The sequence below is a fragment of the Oncorhynchus clarkii genome, chromosome 21 (genome assembly GCF_045791955.1).
Source record: "Oncorhynchus clarkii lewisi isolate Uvic-CL-2024 chromosome 21, UVic_Ocla_1.0, whole genome shotgun sequence".
Classification (NCBI taxonomy): domain Eukaryota; kingdom Metazoa; phylum Chordata; class Actinopteri; order Salmoniformes; family Salmonidae; genus Oncorhynchus; species Oncorhynchus clarkii.
Genome location: NC_092167.1, coordinates 30,659,990 through 30,680,087, shown reverse-complemented (window position 1 = coordinate 30,680,087; position 20,098 = coordinate 30,659,990). Strand labels below are relative to the sequence as shown.

General features: G+C 43.0%; 1 protein-coding gene across 2 annotated transcripts; it reads right to left on the bottom strand.

The window, feature by feature from the left end:
• Positions 1 to 4,056: 4,056 nt before the first annotated feature.
• LOC139378870 (splicing factor 3B subunit 2-like) lies at positions 4,057 to 19,832 on the bottom strand. Of its 2 annotated transcripts, none has more exons than XM_071121439.1 (22): positions 19,623 to 19,832; positions 18,325 to 18,371; positions 18,140 to 18,223; positions 17,659 to 17,886; positions 17,399 to 17,461; positions 17,028 to 17,151; positions 13,634 to 13,755; positions 13,248 to 13,356; positions 12,862 to 12,965; positions 12,406 to 12,606; positions 12,034 to 12,150; positions 11,680 to 11,760; positions 9,534 to 9,761; positions 8,378 to 8,527; positions 7,055 to 7,144; positions 6,735 to 6,842; positions 6,478 to 6,585; positions 6,143 to 6,285; positions 5,845 to 5,946; positions 5,624 to 5,723; positions 5,146 to 5,337; positions 4,057 to 4,583 (listed from the first exon to the last, which is right to left on the bottom strand). In XM_071121439.1, the coding sequence occupies exons 1-22, from the start codon at positions 19,750 to 19,752 to the stop codon at positions 4,512 to 4,514; spliced, it is 2,703 nt and encodes a 900-aa protein (XP_070977540.1). In that variant the 5' UTR covers positions 19,753 to 19,832; the 3' UTR covers positions 4,057 to 4,511. The 2 variants fall into 2 exon arrangements, with proteins under 2 accessions (XP_070977540.1, XP_070977541.1); XM_071121440.1 differs by having other exon boundaries at positions 18,164 to 18,223; positions 19,623 to 19,817.
• Between the last annotated feature and the right edge of the window lie 266 nt (positions 19,833 to 20,098).

Sequence of the window (20,098 nt, the reverse complement as noted above, 5' to 3'; positions counted from 1 at the left end):
TGACCAATCAAGTTCAAGTGAATATTTTTTTCCTATTCACTTCTAAATCCATTGTCAAAACTTGCTCTACAAGCCTGTTGAGAATGTGGTTGAAGGGTTAAAGAAGATGTATGCTTATTTTATTTTTTAATTATTTTACATGAGCGGGAGAGAGTGAGAGATGGGAAAATCATAAAAATAGAGTGACAACATGTGCCCCCTTAACATTCAGTTTTTTAAAGGTTAAAAGTTGGTTAATTAAGAAACTATTTCAGGTAAAGCATTATAAATAAATGCTAGGCTACGCTGTTAGAGTTAAACAAACTAAATTGATTAATCAATGAGTCAATCAATGTGTATGGATTTGTACTCATAATGCACCTCATTCCGAGCTTATGCTTCGAAAAGTCATTTGGTGTGACTGATGATGAATTCCAGGAATTTCCCCAAAGTGACATGATTAGAGGTGATTATTTAATTTTGAGACTTTTAAATTCATCAGTCACTACATGGGGGGGGGGGGGGGCTCAGGTGTTTTGGAATTCCAGCCATGTTATTGTTGCTGTAACCCTACAGGGAATTAATCGGCCCAGGTCCGGTTACTAGCCTACCTGACTCTGACAGTATGCGGTCTGTGTTCGGTGTGACTCACCGTCTTCCACCATTTATCTCTCACCCTGAGTAAAGATAGCTTATTAGGATGCAGGGCTGGTTACAGTCAGCCGTTTCATCTAGCTCATGAGTAAAGATAGCTTATTAGGATGCAGAGCTGGTTACAGTCAGACGTTTGATTTAGCTCATGAGTAAAGATAGCTTAATTAGGATGCAGAGCTGGTTACAGTCAGACGTTTGATTTAGCTCATGAGTAAAGATAGTTTATTAGGATGCAGAGCTGGTTACAGTCAGACGTTTGATTTAGCATATGAGCTCACCTTCGTTGCGTCACACGACCTTGGGGAAATGTTTGACTGTGCACATGTTGACTACGGGTTGCTTTCCCTTTCATTTACAATTGGTTCTACTACTTTCGGTAGTCACAGCCTATAACCGAGTAACTGATTCTTCATGGTGATAGTAATAATTAGGCTTATCGTGGCCGGTTTCAATGTGATACGGGCACGTGAATAGGCTACTGCGGTTAGCTGTAGGCCCTATGCCAAAAGGAGAAGTGGTGCGCATTTTATAGTCTGGCTACCGTCTGGCTAAACTATGAATCACTTAGATGTTGTCATTTGATAATCACACACACGTCACATGGCCTGAATAAAACACAACCACCGACTGTTTCCTTGTTGAGATTAAATTGGCACATAGCCTACGCGTTCGTGCTTTGTTGCCATTTTAGAGCAACAGCAAGGTGTAAACAGTCAGTGGTTGTATTTTCTTAACTGTATTAAAAAGTATGGATTTCAGCAAACAAAGAAAGGCATGAAACAACAGATGACAAACATAGGTACATGATACGGTTTAAGAATTGACATGTTTGAAGTAGGCCTATCGACGCATCTCGAAGGAGTCAGTGGTTAATTAAAAAAAACTCGTCTACACTCAATTCCGTGGAGGAGTTTAGTTACTTGGCTAGTGATAATCTATGCATACTAGTCATGAATTAGTCATAACCGGTATTCACACAGCATGTTTCATCTTCCTGGAGGCAACAGTTTATTGAAACAAACACCCTGCGCCCATAGCTGCGGGAAAATAGTTTGGGAGTGCTGCGATTTTATTGCTGACTGGGGGAAATAAATTGCAAATGCAACCTATTTCTATGTGGAAGCTGAAATGGTCTATTAATTCATTTTCCATTTTAGTAAACACTCTTATCCAGAACAACTTACAGTATTGAGTGCATACATTTTTATACTTGTCCCCCGTGGGAATCAAACCCCCTAGCATTGCAAGCACCATGTTTCACCAGATGAGCCACATCATCACATACCACTTGATGTCTCAATGTACACAATTACTGTATTGTGCATTGTTTTTCTTCACGGTGATGGAAAGTCTACAGGTACAAACCTAGATGACCAGCCTATATACAGTAACGCACATTTACATTAAGTGGTTTGTAAGGATGGTAAATTAACACTGCACAATTTTTGTTTTGTTTTCCATGTTATTTGATCAAGAAAAATGTTACATTTGATGTGGATGTTTTGTGTTTTTGCCCATAACTTGGCACCCTTTGATGAAAATGTTTGAGGACAGGGTTTTGTTCTTTTGGATTCCATTACAATGAATCTCAGAGAAAGGGACAGGGCAACAACTCATGCAATTCCAACCATTGAATCCTGCTCGACACTGTTCTTAATTATACAACTACCTTCTTTTTTTTTTGCCAAAGCGGAGAGATGCTGAACATTTTCTTTGGCCCGAACTGCAGACGTCGAAATCGGTCCGCTAATACAAGTAAAGGCCCAGTGCACTACTTTTGTGGAAAAAAATGTTTTTGTTCAAAACATATATTTTTTAATTCAGATTTTTCAAGGGGGTGCTACAGCACCCCTACTTCCCGTGACTATGCCTGCACCCGTGAATAATATGCGTGCAGGCAGGCCATCTATATTTGTCTCAAGTCACATAAGGTGTTGCTTGCTTCCTTCTTCCCGCCACTGCTGCTTGTGATGACATCCAGAAAGAGATTAGGATGACACAGATTAAATGATGGCCATGGATAGACCCAGGGGTTCTAAACAGTGCTCTGGATCTGCCACATCTCATTGCGTTCCAAGACGTCAACCCTGAACCCAAGACGTCAAGGGGAGAAGATACCTTATTCAGACCAGCTATGGTAAAAAAAAAAAATCCAATGTCATTTATGACCTTATCAGTGACGATGCAACTTTTGTCTTGACTGCCAATTAGTGGTAAAGAAACAGTGTCTTGAATATATCTTATCAACGAGAACTGAGTATGGAAGACAAGGACATGTCTATTGAAGGGGCCATTGCGAATCACTGATAATGGCCAAGCCCAGTACTTGCAGTCAGGATGACATTCATTCATTAATGCGAGTGTCTTTACCGGTTTCTGAATCTCCCACGGTGTGTGTGATTCCACCTACGTGGTGTCTTCGACCGGATGATTCATGCCAGGGTTTCCCCAGTGTGGGGCGGGAAATAATTTATACGCTGTTAAATGATGTCACGCCATCTCCACAACAATAGGCAATGTCTCGAGTCCACTTGACCTTTCATGAAGACGTTAAGACGCATCGCACACAGGAAAATACTTATTTGGTCTTTCTCATCTGGGTTTGACACAATATCTTTAACCATATTTGAGAGATAGTGTATATCATATGGTTATGTAGCAGTCACCTCTTTTTTTAAGCAGGCTAATGAGAAAGATACAGTTAATAATAGTTATTCTAGCATGTGGCTGAGAGGTTGTAGTAGGCTACTATACGCTTGACTGAAAAATCCTGGAATGGTATTGGAGAGAGCCTGCCAGACAGTGTGGTGCAGAGGGGGCCTCACAGGCCTTGTGTTACTGTGTGTGTGTGTGTGTGTGTGTGTGTGTGTGTGTATACTAGTGATCGAGTCAGCATGCGGCTACTGCAGTTATTTAGGTCACAGTGAGTGTTTCCTAGCATCGTCCTGATCTCGTGAGCTTACATTCTGTTAGGCGAAACAGAATGTAAGCTCGCGAGATCAGGATGGTTCGTATGAGGGTAAGTTTCCCCGGACGTCAGGTGTCTGTCACACTGGGTCCTCTGTCAGCCCCTGGTGGACGAGTTTAGAACTACACCTTGTTAGTACATCAGTCAGCTCTATGGCTCTAGAGAGCTTTAGGACTTGGTCAGGGGGTATATCGGTGAGGCATGAGGCCAGCTCATGGTTTTTCATGCTAGGTTTGACTTCATAGAGCCATAGCCATGTTGACAGAATGTTAAAGGTGTAGATCACTAAAGTAAGGACTATAGCAATGTAGGGTCCAGTTTTTCCGCACCGTGTGTCTCGACTTGTTATTGGCGATCACTAACTAGGGACAGGAGTTTTCCTGGTCAGGTGACAGGTCACATGGCCAGGAAAAAACTATAAACCCTGAAAATATTAACCATATGGATCCATGGAATGGATTTGAGTCGTTTATTTACAAAAACAGAAAAGCAGTTACATGAACAAATAACAGTCACACAGGATATAATTGATGGGTCATACAAATGCTGCATATGGAGGAGGAGACCAGGCAGTGGTTCTACCGGACACCAGTCTTGGGGTCAATTTCATTTCAATTCAGGAATTACACTGAACATCTAATTCCAATTATCTTCAACGCTCAATAAGGAACATTGGGAAATGGAATTTGGTTTACGTTATGAATTGACTGGAATTGAAATGGAAATGACCCCAAACCTGCCAGACACTTATTTACATCATCATTTAAAGGAAAATAAAACAACTGTGATAATTGATGGTTTTGTGGTCGTGAAAAAGTGGTTCCTCATGGTTTAAAATCCGAGCCCTGTTAGTCTCGTTCTGCCTATCCTCTCTTCCCTTACCATTTCCTCTCTGTGTGATTTTGTTGGTCTAAAACTTGAACTCTTTGTATTTCTTGGCACCACTTCGTGTGTCTTGGGGCTGGGCCTTCCTCTTCTTTTGCTGTGGGAGAGAGAGAAAGAGAAATGAGAGTGCGAGAAACAAGTTGTCAATATTGTCATACAACAGTGAAAACACTACTTTCCCCCCCCTTCTACTAACCCCCTATCCCGGCACAACATGTTGACATAGGTCTCTCTCTCATTATCTCTACAGGGCTGATAAGAGGGGGAGAGGAAGGAGGGAGATAGCTGTGCATGTGCACGCCCCTTTCAAATACTGATATTACAGGAGGATGGCCATATTCACAAGCATAGAGATAAAAAAAAATGAAAAGCAAGGCCTTGCAATATTAGTTATTATGAAAGTACATTTTTTTAAAACATTGGATTCCTGGAGCTAAAGTTGTAATAGGGATTTAGGTGTTGAAATCACTCATACCAGTAGAGATAATAAAAATGGCCCTCTAGTCTTCCCATCTAGTGTTTGTTTTTGCTTCCTTTTGAACTGAAAACTGATAATACAAACACTCTTAACCTCAGCAAGGCTCTAGTGGTCTAATACATTTCGAAAACCGAGAATAAGATTTCCAGTACGCTAGCCTGCAGTCGCTCCCACATCTCACCTTCTGTTTGGCGGCGTGCTCGGCCACCATGTCGCTGAAGTCCTCTTTCTCCACCTGGGCCTCCTGGTTCCTGACATGCTCTTCGTACTTCTGGGTCATGGCCATTGGGTCCAGCTCCAACTCTTCTGGGGCCAGGGCTACCTCCACCCCCTGGGACTCCTGGCCTCCACCCGCCTTACGACCAGCCATCGCCTGGAGAGGGATAAAGAGAGAGCGAGAAGGGGGTTCAAACAAAAGACAATCTGAAATGGCAGTGGCACCCTAATTCCCTAGTGTGTGTGTGTGTGGTACAACTGCGTCCAAATGGTTTGGAGACCTGGCCAAAAGTAGATCACTATAGATTGGGTGCTGTTTCGGGCGCAGTCGTAGTGTGTGTGTGTGCGTATGATCCTGAGGATGGATGTAGATGTGTTGACTACGCAATGCATTAGTGTACAGTATGTATCAAAACTGGCATGAAAGCAGACGTGGTTCTTACCCCCGATACGTCGTAGATGTGTGTGGATGCCATCATGGCTGCCCCTCCAGAGCCCGTTCTCCTTTCTGGGAGCACCGTGAACAGCTGAGGAGTCTCATTTCTACACATAATTCCGCAGAAATAAATCACCAGAAGATACAAACCCACACACTCACAGCTTAGGTAGCACAACACACACAATAGAGAATACACACACAGCTTAAGTATGGCCACACACTCACCCGTCCATGGCCTCCTCAATCTTCTTCTTCCTCAGCTCGATGAGCTCTGGAGTCTCCATACCAGCAGGCACTGACGAGAAGCCTCCTGGGGTGATCAGACCACTGGGGGAGAGGCATATACAAAACACACACAGGGCTGGAGTTGGAACACTGATCAAGGTACTCAAGTCAACCAAATTCAAATGTCATTCCGTGCGATCAAAGGCCATTTGATCCAACAGTATAAAGAGACTGGTTCATTTCAAGTCGATGTCAACTTGTGTTTCAAACGTCCAGTAAACAACATGTGAATGTCTACCTGTCTGCCGGTGTGAAGAAGCCGGTTTCGTCTGGTTTCTCCTCGTCGCTCTCATCTTCCTCCTCTTCCTCTGAAGACTCCTCATCTGAAGGCTCCAGCTCTCCCCACGGCGTACGATCTACCTCCTCCTCCTCAGCCTTAGCCTACACAGAGAGAGAGAGAAAGACACACACACACACATTAGGGCACCAGTCAATACACCAATAGATTAAAAGCAGACTGGTTGTATGATATAGGCATATGTGGTAGAGTGTAGGGAAGTTTGGTGTATGGTAAATATTAGGGGTATGAGGCACGATTGTAGGGTATCCATCAGTGTACGAGGAGGATCTAACCTGGAAGTCTCCTGCGTTAGTCCCGAACACATCACCGTACAGAGGCTTGCCTGTCTCATCTACAGGAGGCTTCCCCCAACCACCAGCGTGGTAACCAAACGAACAGCTCTGAGAGGAGGGAGAGAGCGAGAGCGGAAGAGGGGGAGTTAATCGTCTGTAATGAGCTTCACGATACTGCAACATTTCAATACAGTGTTAATACTTTTGTAACAAGTCGGTAAATTGTTAAAGAGTGTGCCTGTTAAAGTCGGGCTTACCTCTGGGATGGGTGAGTTGAGTCCAGGGATCTTGAGGTTGGGATAGGAGGGAGGGGGGCCGTATCTCTGCATGGCGATCAGCCAGGGAGGGGGCACCTTGTGGGAGTTCTGCACAGAGAGGGGATGGTGAAGCAATTTTAGTGACAAGACCATTGTGTATCAGTGTCATTCTGCTCTCAAAAAGACAATCATCAATACAATTATTTTAGTAAAATCAAATAAAGCACAACTATAAAGTTGCCCAGCAACAATAAAGTTAGTGGCGAGATAACAATAACATGAAGTAGCGGTGGTGGTGATGAGGATGAAGATTAACTCACCGGTCCAACCGGCATGCCCAGAGCGATACGCAGTTCATCTGACAGATCGCCTGGTTTCTTCTCCTTCAGCCTCGTCTCAAACTCTTTACCCTGAAAGAGAGAGAGAGGTCAGTGTGAGAAACAGAAACCTACCAGAGCAGTCCACTGACAACCAGGATTTCATTCAAGAACAAGGAACTATTGAAGGAAACCCAAAATCAACCAAATAGGAGAGCTGGGCCATATGGACAAAAATCCATATCGCGATAAATTCCCGAAATGTATGTGATATTGATAAATAGAATGGTAAGTTCATAACATTCATGTGCTAGGGAAGTGAATTTGAAATAATTCACTATTCAAATAATATCATGATATTTTGGGGGGATATCCGGATAGTCGAAAGAGATGGGTTAGCTGACAATGTCACACACAAAAAACGATGTGCATGCTTCAATGGTGCAGAAGTCTGTGAGTTGCTATGATTCTGGATGGCCAGATGGCTACCAACAATGATAAGAAACTGTCATGCTGGGGAATCGTAAGTGACTCGTTTCAGCTAGGCCCTCATTGTAAATAAGAATTTGTTCATAACTGACGTACCTAGTTAAATAAAGGTTAAATAAATAAATAAAAGCTAATTTCATCTTGTTCTTGATACCATGTCTTGTTTTGAGGTGTTTTGACTGATTTCATGTCAATGCTAATTTGGAAAAAATGTGCTAGCTAGCTAACCAATAACTGTAATGATGTATTTGAGACAAGAAGTGCTCTTTGTGCAAATGTATTTATGTTTTCAATAAACATAGAATATAGTTTACATGTAGTCAACAATCTAAGCCAACCCTGTGTGTTTTTCCCCATAGTTGCGCACACATCGGATTTGTTGCTAAACAACCAACCTGTCTATACATGTAAAACTAACAAAACTTGTTTAAACTTGGGAATGCTACTTGCCCCAATGCATAGTGCCAACTGTAAAGTTTGGTGGTGGAGGAATAATGGTCTGGGGTTGTTCTCATGGTTTGGGCTAGACCCCTTAGTTCCAGTGAAGCGAAATCTTAACGTGACAGCATACAATGACATTCTAGACAAACACCTTTGGGATGAATTGGTACGCAGACTGCGAGCCAGGCCTAATCGCCCAACATCAGTGCCCGACCTCACTAACTCGTGGCCGAATGGAAGCAAGTCCCTGCAGCAACATCTAGTAGAAAGCCATCCCAAAAGAGTGGCGGCTGTTATAGCAGCAAAGGGGGGACCAACTCCATATTAATGCCCATGATTTTGGAATGAGATGTTTGACAAGCAGGTGTCCACATACTTTTGGTGTAGTATATCTACCTCGTAGTATAGGTCTCCATGGATGGAGAGTTTAGGCTTCATCTGCCACTTGAAGAAGGCGTCGTGGAGCTTCTGGTAGTCAATGTCGATCTTGCCCATCTTGGGACGAACCTTCTCCCTCATCTTGGTCTTCATGGTCTTGGCATCCTCCTGTGAACAGGGAACATAGTGTTGAAGAGTTTACACAGGATAAAACAGATGCATATTAGATTGTGTCCTACTACAATAGAAATACATTAGGGTTCCCCAACTGGAGGCCCGCGGGCCGAATTTGGCACGCAGGTGATTTTATTTGGCCCCTCAAGTTTATTTTACTTTTGGGGGGGGACTATATAAACACTAGCAAATCAGCTCCAATTGATTTTCATTTTGGAAATCTGTTCCAAAGTATAAGAGAGAGATATACTGTATATGATCAAAAGCGGCACATGCCACATCAGATTTGTCTTGTTGTTGTTTTTCTGTAATACTACTAGCCACCTAGCAATTTTATAAAGTTGGTTTCAGACAGGTTCCCAATCTCCCAACCTCAATTAGCTACCAAGAAGCCAATTTCAGGCTATCAATCAAGTTAAAGTAGCTAGCTTGTCTAATTATCTTAGCTGGCATGCCTGCTGGCAAGGTTGGTAGACTTTAGAAAAGCAACTAATTACTAAATGTACTGAATAAGACTCGCATTCCTTTCAATCTTTTACCCCGATTTTAGCAGAGATTCAGATATAGTTTCTTAAAATAAAAATAACCACCAATCAGGAGGATACAGACAGCTCAAGAGGTATGCCTAGATGTGCAGAAAAATAAACTTTTTTTTTACGTGATCATATACAAACGCAAGCAAGGTTTGAAATTACTATGTTTTAGTCAAATTTTATATCTGTGCTACTTGCAGTCAACAAATGTGTAATTGTGTTCCGGCCCCCTGACCATCCGCTCAAGAAAAATCTAGTTGATGATCCCCGAAATACATGGTCCTTCCGTACTAAGTAATCACAGATAAAAGCAATGCCCCAACCACATTCTTACACCTATCTAGTCATGATGGATCCTTGTTAACCTCAAAGAGGAAAGCATTCAAACATGAGTACATCCCAAAATGGACCCACTTGCCACCAGCTTGTGGTCCCCTGTACCCACTCAATCCCAACCAGTCACCCACCTTCTCCTGCAGAGCCTCTCTCATCTCCTGGATGCCTGTCCTCTTGATGAACTCTGGCAGCTCAAACGGGGGCTTCTCTATACCCCTCTTGCCCTGGAGATACTTCCTCTTGAAGCACCAGTGTCGGGGGACGGGGACCGTGTTCCTGGTTGCCTTCAGGTGTACCAGCAGCTTGGGCTCCTGGGCCGTCACATCGTGCATCTCCACCACGTCGGGACGCGCCACCAACTGGAGAGGAGGAGAGAGAGGGAGGGGGATGACAGGAGAGAAGGGAGCGAAAAGAGAGGTAATAAAGTTGGGAGGTCACATGCTGACTAGACTTGGGACTCGCATGCTCCATCGCTCGCATGTTAATTTTGTCCATTCACGATCAGGACACGCAGGTGGAAATATCAAAACTAACTCTGAACCAACTATATAAGTTTGGGGACAGGTCGAAACGCATTAAACATTCATGGCCATTTAGCTGGCTTGCAGTAGCTAGCTTGCAGTTGTAGCTAATTTGTCCTGGGATATAAACATTGGGTTGTTATTTAACACAAGGTCCTCTACTCCAACAATCCACAGAGAAAAGGGTCAACCTAGTAAGATTCTAGTAATCTCTCATCCTTCAGTCTTCTTCTGACTTCATATGGCGGTTGGCAACCAACTTTTATTAGAATTTTTATATTTTTACCTTTATTTAACTAGGCAAGTCAGTTAAGAACAAATTCTTATTTTCAATGACGGCTAGGAACAGTGGGTTAACTGCCTTGTTCAGGGGCAGAAAGACAGATTTTTACCTTGTCAGCTCGAGGATTCGATCTTGCAACCTTTCTGTTACTAGTCCAACGCTCTAACCACTAGGCTACGTGCCGCCCCAACTTTAAGGTGCATTATAACCCCCGACTGGAGTGTGGACCTCAGTTCAGCTTTCAATCACCCACGTGGGTATATGCTTCTAAAAACCAATAACAAGAGAGGCGCCTGGCTACGCAGATGCTCGTTGACGCGTGCGACCGGTTTGGTTGAAATTAATGAATAACATGTTTGTGTAAAAAAAAATTGGTGTGGTCAGGATGTCAGACGATCCCGCAGGTGAAGAAGCCGGATGTGGAGGTCCTGGGCTGGCGTGGTTACGCATGGTCTGCGGTTGTGAGGCCGGTTGGACATACTGCCCAATTATCTAAAACGACGTTGGAGGCGGCTTATGGTAGAGTAATGAATATTAAATTATCTGACAACAGCTTTGGTGGACATTCCTCCAGTCAGCATACCAATTGCATGCTCCCTCAAATCTTGTGATATCTGTGGCATTGTGTTGTGTGACAAAACTGCACATTTTAGAGTGCTGTTATTGTCCCAGCACAAGGTGCATCTTTGTAATGATCATGCTGTTTAATCAGCTTCTTGATATGCCACACCTGTCAGAACAGGTACAATAGAGTGTCTAGTTTAAGAAACAGATGCCGCACAAGCCCTCAACTGGCAGCTTCATTAAATAGTACCCGCAAAACACCAGTCTCAACGTTAGCAGTGAAGAGGCGACTCCGGAGGTTCTTGAAATTTTCCGGATTGAATTACCTTCATGTCTTAAAGTAATGATGGACTGTCGTTTCTCTTTGCTTATTTGAACTGTTCTTGCCATAATATGGACTTTTTTATTTTACGAAATAGGGCTATCTTCTGTATACCAACCCTACCTTGTCACAACACAACTGATTGGCACAAATGCATTAAGAAGGGAGGAAAGAAAATCCACAAATTAACTTTTAACAAGGCACACCTGCTAATTAAAATCATTCCAGGTGACTGACTACCTCATGAAGCTGGTTGAGAGAATGCCAAGAGTGTGCAAGCTGTCATCAAGGCAAAGGCTGGCTACTTTGAAGAATCTTAAATATAAAATATATTTTGATTTGTTTAACACTTTTTTGGTTACTACATGATTCCATGTGTTATTTAATAGTTTTTGATATCTTCACTATTATTCTACAATGTATAAAAATAAAGAAAAACCCTTGAATGAGTAGGTGTGTCCAAACTTTTGACTGGTACTGTGTGTGTGTGTGTGTATATATAGTCAGCACTTATAACATTCATGAAACACAGCATTAATGAGACCAGCTAGATCTTATAACCACTATGTTATAAGAAAGTGGTTTACCTGTTTGAGTTCAGCCACAGTCAGTCTGTTCATCCTTCTCAGCTTCTTCTTAGACAGCTTGGGAACATCTGTTCTGATCTCCTGTACACACAGAGAGAGATGGAGAGAGATCAAGAGATGGAGAAAGAGGAGCAAGGAGGACTTCCATGGTCAACAGTTCCAAAGAAGGAGTAATTGACAACATGAACAGGAAGACACTATCCCCCATGTCCCAATCCTCTAACTTTCTCCCTGAAAGTGCACTACCTAGGGCAGTAGGCTAGATAATTGAGACACTGAACAGTCCTGCTTGAGATTTTGTCTTCTTCATCCAAGCCAAGGAATGAAGAAACCATAGGATAGATGAATACTAACGTCATCACTGTCATCGCTGTCTTTTGTCTCCTCCTCGAACCCCTTCTTCTTCAACATGGTAGGAGCCTCCTTTTTCTCCGGCTCCTTCTCTTTCTCTTTCTTCACATCGTCAGTCAGCTGAGGGATGAAAAAAAAAAAAAACAGTGAGAGGGACGGAGACAAAGCCAGTTAAGTGAAGCAATTTACTGAACACTCAAACAGAAAACCAATATCCAAATTGAACAACAGTATATTGTATTTCATAAGTGGTCATCAAAATGGTAAATAATAAGGTCAAGAAGATTGCGGACAAATGTGTGTAGGATGTTTTGATTGATCATTTGTAAATTCGTTATGAATAAACAAAATGATCAAAACGGAGCAGGCTCTCACCTTGAAGGCCTCAAAGATCCTCTTGAAGAAGATGAAGTTAGGATCGTAGATCTCCGGTTCCTCAGTGACGTACTCGATCTCCACCTCATGCTCTTTCTCCTTCCCTCCATCCTCCTCCTTCTTCTCCACCGCCTGCTCCCTCTTCTCCTGCACACGCCTTTTCTTGTTCTTCTTCTTGCGGTTCCTGCGCTTGCGGTTTTTCTGAGAAGGGAAGAGAGAAAATGTCAGGAAATAGCAGCATTTCTTAATCCGCACACCAACTCAGTGGCCTTGTGGTTAGAGTGTCCGCCGTAAAATTCTAAGGTTGTGAGTTAAATTCCCTGCTGAGTCGCATCATTCTGAATTCGCATTGGTGAAGCGCCAAGGCCAAGGAGAGGACGCGAGGAATCAAGAAAATACAATTGACATTCACCCACAGACAGCAGGAGAGAAGTTGTGAATGAGAACAATACTCACATCTTTCTTGGAGAGAGAACTGTCATCCTCTTCCGTCTCAGACAAGACGGGGGCGGAGGAGTTGTTCATCTCCATCTCCTGGCTTTCCTCCTCCTCTTCCTCTTCTGGAAAAGGATAGAAAACACAGAACATTCACTGACCAGTTCAAGCTCCTACAAGGCTCTGAACCCAGATAACAAGAACTAGGACTGCAGTACTTAGAATAGAAAGATACCATCAGGGTTAGAGGTTTGGTTGATGTTAACTTACTGAAAGATATGAAGAAACACTCAATAAATATATGTTATAAATATAGTTAGCTTACTTTATTTGTTTAAGTCATGATTTTGTCATTTGTTAAGGGTTTATGCATAATCCCACTCCAGTGTGTAGTTCCCTGTTCTGACCTGTGGGAGCGGTGCTTAGCTGCTCCTGTCTGATCTCCTTTAGTTGGAGAATCTTCTCCAGGGCCTGAGGGATCTTAGGGCCAATGCCCACCTCCTCTCCCTGCCACACCTGTTAAACACACACACACTAGATTTTCTTAGGTCAGGTGTCTCCTGATACTAAACATATCCCATATACATTTCTTCTAAATCTTACACCGAGCAGACTTCTATAGCAGCTGAATTCTTACCTGAGATAACTCACTAAATGAAAACTTAAGTCGCAAGCATCCAGTTCAATTTACATGGGTGTTAAGTATTTGTCCCTTATGTTTAAGAGCACAAAGTAGACCACGACAAACAATATTTACAAGGACAATGTCTATTAGCTTGACGTTGGGTCGTACCTCTCTGGCGTCCTCTCCTGGCGGTGGGGGAACTCTCTGTCTCTGGGTATGCATCATGGACATACCAGGAGGGGGTGGGTTCATTCCACCAGTATTTATACCAGGAGGGGGTGGGTTCATTCCTACAACACAACCCACATTTTGATTTACACCAACCATGTCGATGTACCTGCCGTCGTGTTATGTAAGCACGAAACAGACGAAAAGACAGAAACAGGGAGGGACTATCTGGAAATGTCCAATAAGAAACGCTTGTTATCATTTTCTGTAGAGAACGACCCATATGGGTTTTGAAGGGCCGATATGGAGAAAAATTGAAAAATGGCCAATATTTTATGGCGATAATACCTTGAAAATTTGAACATTTTAATAATTTGAACATTTCAATAATTTAATTAACATTTGAATAAATATTCCCATAGAAAGCCATGTATGGCTTCAACAAATTGTTTATACAACCATACAATTTTGACTTTGTTTTTAACACTATAACTACTTAACATAATGGTACATTTCTTGATAAACTGGGTGAAGCAAGATTGCATAGGCCTAGTCACAATACAGGTGAATTCATATTTAAGAGGACTGTCTTCATGGGTTGATTTATTGACTCTTTTGGGCCTTTTTCAGTAATCTATGGGGCAACAGAAGACAATCTGTTGCCCTTTCATTTCGTCAAAAATTATATTTTTGTTCAGTAGAGATGTGCAATGGATTATGATCATTGTAGTTAATTACCATGTTTTATGCACTAGACTATGTAGAATATTGGCCTATTGGAAACTACAACTCTCAACTACATCACACAGTTCAGGCTGGATATGATTTATCTCTACAGAAACTTTGCAATGTGCGCATTGAGCTCACAGAAGAAGAAAAAACGAACTAAATGGAATTCAAATAATTGAACTGACGACGCAATTAGTTTTTTTAAACTGAAAAATATCTTACATTTTGGTTAATCGCTCAGCACAAACACAGCTTTAAAGTTAGCATACCTTGCATTAGGGTTTGCATATTAGCAATCACAAATAAAGTTAGTGTAGTGAATTGACGTTTACCTAGCATCCCATTCTCATCGACGGGGCTGCAGTGGAGCAGGTGGAGAGCTTCAAGTTCCTTGGTGTCCACATCACCAACAAACTAACATGGTCCAAGCACACCAAGACAGTCGTGAAGCGGGCACGACAAAACCTATTCCCCCTCAGGAGACTGAAAAGATTTGGCATGGGTCCTCAGATCCTCAGAGGGTTCTACAGCTGCACCATCGAGAGCTGGTTGCATCACTGCCTGGTATGGCAACTGCTGTATATATTGTTATTTTTCAATGCTGCTCTTTAATTACTTGTTAATTTTATCTATTAGCCATATTTTTTTGTTGAAACTGCATTGTTGGTTAGGGGCTTGTAAGTAAGCATTTCACTAAGGTTGTTGTATTCGGCACGCGACTAATAAAATGTGATTTGATTAGCTAGCAAAAGTTATCTCTATGCTGAATGTTGTTTACCTAGCTAGCTACTGGTATGTTGCTTTCAGGGTTTTCGTCAAAATGTTCCGCCGGACAGTGTGACCGGGAAAGATTGTAATTGACCTGAACACTAATGCATTATGGTGTCCACCCACGGTGAACAAAATCACATTTAGAGGATTGTAATTCATCTTAACAGAGTAGAAATGTGCCTGTAAAGGTAGTAAAACAAAGTAGAACGATGTTCTTATAACAACATGACAGGTTTTATTGAAAAGCAAAACATTGCCCTTGCGTCTTCCTCCCTGCTATGAATCATAAATGAATATATATATATATATTTAAAGAAACATTACGCCTAGAAGAACAAGCCGCCTACACAGTAATAAAACTTCAAAATATAATCATGTGTATAATATAACTTGCGAACGACCTGTCCTATAGACTATTTTTATGAATATTTTGTATTAATAAATAACAAAACACAGCTGTTTTAAAATACAATCTAGGCCTGAACATTTTAATTAGGCCTAATAAATAACACCACATGGCAGTCTATGAACACCAGGGCCAGCCCGCCCCACTCCCGATGCTAAAGAGGCCACTCTAGGAGGCCATGAAATTAAGAAATTAACAACCTGATATTGGACAATCAAATTCGATATGTAAATAAACAACATTCGGTAAGGCTGGCTCATGGAGAGAAAGCTTATTTTACAATGGTCCTGTAAAACAAGGCCCACGCCATGCATTTCTGAAAGCACTGGTTACCATAACCAAAATGATCTATTTCTACACTTCTACTGGATGTTAATAAATGTTATGTTATAATTTGAACTATCGTGGGGGTCGTGACTCGCCATGTGTGATATACGTGGCTCATTGATAAACAACTATTATACGCCGTCGGCTGACTAATGATTGCAACTCTCCGATGTGAATAGTTGGCAACGATGTATCGTTTCCAAGAGCTACTGAATAAGCTCAAATGAAATGCACCCATTTCATATGATAAGCCTACACATAATTACTCTCCTCTCTCAATCCATTCCAAATCTGTATACTATACATGACACAAGGGCGGGATATGTTGATCTTGCCTAGGGCGGCAGCAGAACTGTTAGGACTGGGCCTGACGAACGCAATTTGCCTCTAATTTATTTGCGTTTGAGGTGGACCGTGACCTGCTCAAAGTGAGCGGCTGCTGTTGGGAAGTCAAAACTGTTACAACTCCTTGGAGCAGCGTGCGATGTGCATCAGCCTTGTTACTTTCTCCTCGAAAAAAAGTGAAATCTTGAGGCATTCTTTACTGTTTTGGAGAAAGAATCCCCTCGGTGGGCACACTGAACACAGAGATAATCAACACAACCGTCACCAATTTTGCCCAGTCGGGGGTACACTTATCTGAAGGACCTTGCGTCTTTTGCGCGAGTAAAAATAGAAACACTTCATTTCCAAGCAGCTTGAGGATTTATTAACCTAAAGTATATTTGACTTTGAAGTTGGAGCACACCATCAATGAATAAAAAGCATTATATCGCAATCCAAAAAAATCATACCGGAAACCCCTGGTTGCTTTGTAAGGGCTGCAGCCTGTATGGACATTGTCTTGCCTAACAGTTAATCAATTATCACCTTAGAAATGTCTACATTCTGTGTGGCATTATTAAAGTGTGCAAAATGTATATGCAGCATGAAAGGTCTAGAGTGGGTAGGTAGCAAGCAGCCCAGAGGTTCCTCGAGGACAGGCTAACTAGTTAGCAGTGGCGCCGGATTGCAGGAGTTTCACACGAGAGGCAAGTGTGTTAACATGCTATAAAGGGGAAAATCGGCTCAGCCGATACTCAAGGGCCGATTGCCGGTAACTAAGGGTTAATATCGGCCCGACCAATTACGAGTCGTTCTCTAGCGGTGTGCACTACTGACCTCTCATCATGGGGGGCATCATGCCAGGGGGTCGTGGCCCCGGGTCAGACATCCTGGGCCCTGGTCCTCCATGCTGCATCTTAGCGAGCTCTTGCTGCCTCTCATGCTCCATCATCACTGCCGCCTGACAGAGGGAGGAGAGATAAGGAAGAGAGCAGGGAAGGAAGAGAGGAGGGAAGGAAGAGAGAGAAGGGAGGGGAGAGATGGATGAAGGGAAGAGAGGTAGGGAAGAGCGAGAATTAGAAGACGTGATATATTTCAAGCAAGGGACGGTACCATTACAATGTGATTGGTTGTGACACAAAACTACTGATCAATAACAACAAAATAATTTAGATGGGAGAAAGACATGAACAGCCTCCAGCCCTCACCCTCTTCTGCTGCTCCAGAAGCTCCTGCTCCTTCATGTGCTCTTCCATAGCACGGGAATCCCCCTGAACACACACACACAAAAGGTAAACTTTTGAAACTATTCATCACCAACTGATCAATACCAGAACCCCTCTACAGCCACTGCTTCCATCCCATGCAAGAGAAGACAGACTACCTTACAACTAGGGCCTAGAGTATTTCCTAGTCAGGTAAAACTCAGGGGCCTAGATAAAAACCCTCTCCGGTGGTTTGGTCTTACCTGCTGCTTGGCCCTCTCCTCATGCTGCATCATCATGGCAGCCCTCTGCTGCACCATCTTCAGCTGGTCCTCCTGGGAGAGGCCAGGGGGCATGCCTGGAGGCTCCATGCCCATATGCATCCCTGGTGGAGGGGGTCCACCCGCCATCATGCTCATCGCCTGGAGCATACCCATACCAGGTGGCATGGGCGGCATGGGCATTGGGGGCATGGGGGGGATGCCTGGCATCTGGGGGACAAAGATAGAGGAGGAGGGAAGGGTGGTTGTTGGTAAGGTTGTTTTTGATTTGGGTAAGTAGTTATTCCGGCACCATGTGCCCTAACCAGGAAAACTCCCCTTAGTTTTTACTGGTCAGATCACATGGTAAAGGTAAAACTCCAGGTCCCGTTCATGACAGATTGATCACATGCTGCAGAGTGTATGGCTAAACAATCACAGTAAACGTAAGAATGAGAGGAATTAGATTGGACTGTCTAATAACCTTATAGGGTCGGTTGGTGCTGACCTGCGTGGTCATAGGTTTGTCATCACCCCCTTGGTTGGGCTTGCTGAGCATCATTCCAGTCTGAGTGGAAAAACACAGATGCACACAAAGATACATGGATCAGATAAACGCATAAGATGCAATACACTCTTCCACTCTCCTCCTCACTAGCACACACTGACCTGCATCATGTATCCCTTGAGCCTGTCCAGCATCTCCTCTCTGGGGCCTAAGGAAGGAGGAAAAGACAACTGTAAACATACAATGAACAATACAGCTGGGACAACAATGATTTCATTACAAATGGATGAAATGAAAGGTTCATTTATATTGCTGTGTAGTTACAACAGCCACTTTGAGGAAAGCATCTGTGCGACTTGTTAATAGATCATTTATCCTTGATCTGAAAATGTGGTTGGAAGGTTTGGGGGTGCAGCAATTTGTTGTTTTCCCCCGTGTTGCAGATGGCTATATAGGTCCTATAATATAGGACTATTAAAGGCCCAGTGCAATAAGAATATATTTCTACCCGTTTGATATTTTTTTAATTCAGTTTTTTCAGGGGCTGCTGTACCTCATCAGCCCTACTTCCCGCGGCTGTGGTCGGAGGTGCCGACTTGATGATGCGACGCAAATGCGGAGCCTCAGGCGGCCAACTTGAGCTTGGTATCGCGTCACTGTTCGCCTCAAATGTTGTACAAATGCGGCGGGCTCAATATAGCTCTGTATTGACATGATTGGTTGACGGTAGGTTTTGTATAAACACAAACTTTGACAACTTCCTTCACAACAGCTCTGCACTGCTGCATGGTCAATCCGATATTTGCATTGGCCGTGCAGCATTTACAGTGATACAGCCTCTGCAGAAGTCAGGGAATTCATACTTCTTGCACTTCGCTGAGCGGCGCAGAGCTAGTGTGAAGAAAGTAGTCAAGGAAGTGAGTTTGTGTTTATACAGGACCTCCCGCCCTCACCTACCCTCAACCAATCATGTCAATGCCGGACCTATATTGAGCCATCCACATTATTAAACATTTTGAGGGGCATGGCAATGCAATACTGAGCTCATTTTTGGGCTCTGCATGCCTCTGGGGCATCGCTATTGCGTCACATTATCCTTACGGCGCCTCCGACCATATTATCGAATCAAGCATAAATTGGCTTTAAATGTGCCTTTTATCAATCAAACACCCAACCAAAACAGCAAGTTAAGATTAGCTGTTAGCTATCAACCATGATGACTCACTAACGTTAAGCAAAATACTATGCGTAGAGGTGTTGAACATGAACTTGTAGCTAATATGTATTGTTTGTGTAGATAGCGAGCGAGTTATGATACCGTTAGTTTGCACTCTCCATTACTTTCATGAGGGCCTGCTAGCTAACTTTGCCGCGGAAGTACATATGTGTGGATAGCATGTTAGCGGCTAGCTACTGCTACACACAATGCATTCAATTCAAAGCTTGCTTCTAATCATACCCATGTTAGGTGCGCCTAGCTCGCCTAGCTTGGCTTGAAGCTCCGGATTGCTCCATGTATTCAGGGCCGCTACAGAGCTCCCCAAGTCAGAAGGCATGGGTTCAGTCCCCGGCGGTCCGTCGGAAGCCATGTTGAAATTCAACAGAGCAATGGGACTCTACAGAAACAACAGACACGAAAACCTGACAAATCTTGCAAACCGGAAAAAGCAGTTGGAGATTTCTGGGTAATGTAGTTTGTGGTAGGAGGAATAATATTATTCATGGGTTTCCAAATTACAACCACTAGGTCGCAGTATTTAATTAAGAAAAACACGATCCTGATTCATTGCCAAAATGACATGCCAATGTGAAGTAAGAGGCAATGTATGCTTGATCCGAGAAATGTGGTCAGAGGCGCTGTATGGATGGTGTGACACAATTGTGGAGCCTCCAGAGGCCAAATTGAGCTCCACACAGGGCGCTGTATGGTTAATC